Here is a 4,713-nt window from a genome sequence, read left to right as displayed (position 1 = left end):
ATCGCAGAGGCCAACGCAGCCCTCGCTGATCCGACTTGCAAGGTCTTTCCGGTTTTTGCCGACGCTGAGCTCTCGCTCGAGACCGTCTCGTCGCCGGCATGGCGTGACGGCCCGCGGGATGCCAGCCACCCTCTACTGGCGTACATGGCGGTGGCTTTCCCGCCGCAGATCCCGAACAACCGTCGATTCACGGATCTCTGGGAACACGATGAACTCACGCCCGAGCTCAAAGTCGCCCGCATCGGCACTCTCTACGCCCTCCTCGAGCGTGGCCTCGCTCCGTACTCCCCGGCTCGCGACAGCGTGGTTGACATGGTCGACGATCTTGCCGACCGCATCCAGGCCATTGTTCCCAGTTCACCCCTCCGCCCCTCACCCATGCCACGCGCCACCTAACCCATCCGCGCTCGTCGGGGCACTCCTCGAGTGGGACGCTGCCGTAGACTACTCGGCCGATGTGGCGTTGTGCGGCGGCCGCTTTGATCTTGTCTTTGCCGCCGACTGCCTCTTCTTCGAAGCTGCCCACTCGGGCCTCATCCATGCCATCGCGTCTCTGCTCAACGACGCGCCGCCGTTCTTGTCGCGCCTCGACGCGGTTGCCGCCGACGGCCAGCTCACACTCATCCACGCCACCCTCGACGCCTCCTACAACCCGATCTTGCTTCCCAGCACGCCGAGTTCTCCGCTATAGACCCCCGATACGAGCCTGATCTCCACCTGCCGCTCCTCATCGAGCTTGCCCCACCACCGCACCAGCAGCAGACCATGATCCTCCCCCTCTCCGTCGGCTACGGCGAGACCAGCACTCCGCCATGACCACACTGGGCTTCTCGAGTGCCCCGCTTAACGCGCTCAATGCTGACTGCCCCTACACCAACAAGCTTGACGGCCAGCCTGTGCGGCACCAATGCACCTCACACGTCCTCGACCGCCTCGCGGTTGCCCATACGCACCCTCCTCGCCACCTCCATCCGCCGCCTCTGGTCAGCCACAGCAGCCACAGCCAACATCCGCCCCTCATCACACACAGCACTACTCGCCATACTCACGGATGTCTCTCACTCGGTGGCTGCCTCCAAGTCAGGTACCCCCCCCCCCCATCGGGCCTCTACATCGTTCCGGCTTCAGTCCGCTTTTGACGGCGGCTCCATCATTGCCCACAGCCGTCGACCGAGTGACGGTACTCCTCTCCAAGGTACGACAGCCATACATACACTCCTATCCACACACAGCCCATACCGTCCCCTTACACATACCACTGCATGGGTGTTCCTGCCTCATGCTACTTTACTTCCCCCTCCACGGCCGCCCCACCCTGGCTGGCCGACCTATCCGCCTGGGCGTCTCTCATCCTGCGGGGATGATGACGAGCCATCCCCCCACCTCCCCGTCCTTCCCCTGCTACCCACACTCCGTCACCACACTCACTGTCCCGCTACCACCCTTGCAGACACGGCGTGTAGTGAAATGGTGAAGAAGCGCAAGCGTTCCGGCGACAAGGCATCGGGAGGCCCCGGTGACAAGCCCGGCAAGGCCAAGGGCTCGGCCAAGGGCAAGGGCCAGAACAAGCCCGCCGCCAAGGGCAAGGCCGCCAAGGGCAAGGCCGCAAAGGGCAAGGCCGCAAAGGGCAAGGCCGCAAAGGGCAAGGCCGCCTGGGCGTCTCTCATCCTGCGGGGATGATGACGAGCCATCCCCCACGTCCCCGTCCTTCCCCTGCTACCCACACTCCGTCACCACACTCACTGTCCCGCTACCACCCTTGCAGACACGGCGTGTAGTGAAATGGTGAAGAAGCGCAAGCGTTCCGGCGACAAGGCATCGGGAGGCCCCGGTGACAAGCCCGGCAAGGCCAAGGGCTCGGCCAAGGGCAAGGGCCAGAACAAGCCCGCCGCCAAGGGCAAGGCCGCCAAGGGCAAGGCCGCCAAGGGCAAGGCCGCCAAGGGCAAGGCTGCCAAGGACCCCAAGGGCCCCAAGGGTCCCAAGGGCCGTAAGGGCCGTAAGGGCGCAAGCAAGCGCAAGCGGTCGGGCGCCAGCTCGATCTCGTCAGAGGAGGAGGAGCCTGCCGAGGACGACGAGTCGGCCGCGTTTGCACAGTGGAAGATGACGACGGGGACTGAGATTGATGACGACGGCGAGGTGTCTGGCGAGCTGGCTAGCGGCTCGGGCTCGGGCTCGGGCTCTGACGACATGGTCCACGAGGGCGGCGAGGAGGACTTCCTGGAGGGCATGACCGGCGGTGTGCTTGGCGACGAGGAGGAGGACGTGCCGCGGTTTGCCAAGACCGGTGCGATTGCGGCGCCGCTCTCTGCGCTCAAGCCGGGTGGCGACATGTTCTTGCGGGCGCTGCGCGAGCGCACGCGGGCCGGCTACCGGTCTGCGCTCGACTACGGCGCGCCTGTGGAGACGTACGCCAGCGAGAAGCAGCTGAACTTTTTGAGCAAGCGCGACAAGTCGTCGGCAGGCATTGTGGCGGAGAGCTCAGACGACGAGTCGGACGACGACATGCACTCGCGCAACACGCTCGGCAAGATCCCGCTCGAGTGGTACGACGAGTACGACCACCTCGGGTACGATCTCGACGGCAAGCCGATTGCCAAGACCGGCTCGGGCATGGACACCATCGACGACTACATTGCACGGACCGACGATCCCGAGTACTGGCGCCGTGTGTACGACGATGCCACCCAGCAGAACATCACGCTGAGCGTGAAGGAGATGGAGATGCTGCGCAGGATGCAGAAGGGCCAGTTCGGCGACATGTCGTTTGACCCGTACGAGGACTGGGAGCCGTTCTTCTCGCGCCACAAGATGATGCACCCGGTCTACAACAAGATGCCCAACAAGGCCGCCTTTGTGCCTTCCAAGTGGGAGGCGCGCAAGGTCGCCAAGATGGTCCGCAAGATCCGCTCTGGCCGGGTCAAGCCCAAGAACGAGGTCAAGGCGCCCGAGGTCTTTGACGCCTGGGCCGACGAGGATGCCAACCAGTCCCTGCGGACGCTCAACCAGCTCTCGGCGCCCAAGATGCAGCTGCCCACCAACGCCGAGTCATACAACCCGCCGGCCGAGTACGTGTTTGACGAGGAGGGCAAGGCCTCGTCAAAGGCCATGCCGCACGGCATGCGCTCGCTCAAGCCGCAAAAGTACAGCGCACTTCGCCACGTGCCGGCGTACAAGGACTTTTACCGCGAGCGCTACGAGCGCTGCCTCGATCTCACCTTCTGCCCGCGCTCGCGCAAGGTCAACAGCCGCGTCCGTATCGCCAAGCTCCTGCCCAAGGTTCCGGACCCGCGCGAGCTCCGCCCGTTCCCCACCCGCCTCTCGCTCACCTTCCGCGGCCACACCTCGAAGGTCCGCTCCATCTCGGTCCACCCGTCCGGCCAGTACCTGCTCTCTGGCTCCAACGACGGCTCGGTTCGCCTCTGGGAGGTCGCCACCGGCCGCTGCCTTCGCAAGTGGTCGTTTGCCGGCGAGACCGTCGTGTACTGCGTCGAGTGGTCGCCCGCCGCCGCAACCCGCGCTTGCCTCGCCGCCGTCACCACCGGCTCGGCCATCTACATCATCGCCCCGCTTGACATTGCCTCGCCCGCCCTCCGCGCCGACACCATGGCCATGCTCTCGAGCGGCCTCGCCGACCTCGAGGTCGAGGGCACGTTTGAGCATACCAAGCGTCCGAAGCGCAAGTCTGCGCGCGACTCGGATGACGAGTCGGACAACGACGACGACGACGCCTCGACGGCCTCGTCGTCGGTCTCGGGCGAAGACGCCCCGCTCGACGATGACGACGTCGGCGCGTCCGGCAAGGGCCCGGCTGCAGACGCCGATCTCAAGCCGGTCCGCGACCAGGATGCACACCAGGTGCCCAAGGCCGGCCACGACCGCCTTAAGACCGCCCGCTGGGAGCAGACTTCGGCCCGCAAGGTCAAGCAGGGCGTCTTCCTCCGCATTGCCATGCCGTCGCCCGTTCTCTCGCTCGCCTGGCACGCCAAGGGCGACTATCTCGCCTCGGTCTCGCCCAAGGCCGCGGGCCGCAATGCCGTCTTTATCCACCAAGTCTCGAGCAAGCGCTCGCTGACTCCGTTTGCCGGCCGCGGCGGCTTTGTCCAGCGCATCCGCTGGCACCCGTCCAAGCCGCTCCTGTTTGTGGCCACCCACTCCGAGATCCGCGTTTACAACCTCACCCAGCAGAAGCTCATCCGCCGCCTCAAGGTCACTGGCTCGTACATCTCCGACATGGTCATCCACCCCGGCGGCGACAATGTCCTCGTCGGCTCCTTCGACAAGTTTGCCATGTGGTACGACCTCGACTACTCGTCGCGTCCGTACAAGACCTTCAAGTACCACAAGCTCGCCGTCCGCTCCGTCGCCTACTCGCCGCGCTACCCGCTCTTCGCCACCTGCTCCGACGACAACACCATCCAGGTCTTCCATGGCCGCGTCTACGCCGACATGCTCTCCTCACCGCTCATTGTCCCCGTCAAGATCCTCGCCGGCCACAAGGTCGTCGACTCTATCGGTGTCATCGACATCACCTTCCACCCTACCCAGCCCTGGATCTTCTCCGCGGGTGCCGACGGCCTCATCAACCTGTTCACCTAGATTGCCCCGGCCTTTGATCAAACCCACCAAAACGCCCAATCGCCGCCGCCCCAGTCTGCAAAACGCACCCACAGCTCCCAGCCCTGACCTCAGACCACTCCAACCCCCCCCCCCCCC

The 4,713-nt window shown here is 65.2% G+C and overlaps 2 protein-coding genes across 2 annotated transcripts; both read left to right on the top strand.

Moving 5' to 3' along the window:
* Positions 1-144: 144 nt before the first annotated feature.
* AMSG_07556 (uncharacterized protein) lies at positions 145-691 on the top strand (the record flags this gene model as incomplete). Its single annotated transcript, XM_013900580.1, has 2 exons — positions 145-355; positions 444-691. 2 exons carry the CDS (start codon positions 145-147, stop codon positions 689-691), a joined length of 459 nt encoding a protein of 152 aa, XP_013756034.1.
* Positions 692-1,467: 776 nt separating this feature from the next.
* AMSG_07555 (ribosome biogenesis protein bop1) lies at positions 1,468-4,676 on the top strand (the record flags this gene model as incomplete). The annotated part of the gene is made up of 2 exons (XM_013900579.1): positions 1,468-1,658; positions 1,779-4,676. The coding sequence occupies 2 exons, from the start codon at positions 1,468-1,470 to the stop codon at positions 4,594-4,596; spliced, it is 3,009 nt and encodes a 1,002-aa protein (XP_013756033.1). The 3' UTR covers positions 4,597-4,676.
* Positions 4,677-4,713: the final 37 nt, after the last annotated feature.

Source organism: Thecamonas trahens (assembly GCF_000142905.1).
Source record: "Thecamonas trahens ATCC 50062 unplaced genomic scaffold supercont1.36, whole genome shotgun sequence".
NCBI classification, from domain to species: domain Eukaryota; order Apusomonadida; family Apusomonadidae; genus Thecamonas; species Thecamonas trahens.
Note: the sequence above shows the minus strand (reverse complement) of the source record. Positions and strands in the feature narration are given on the sequence as shown.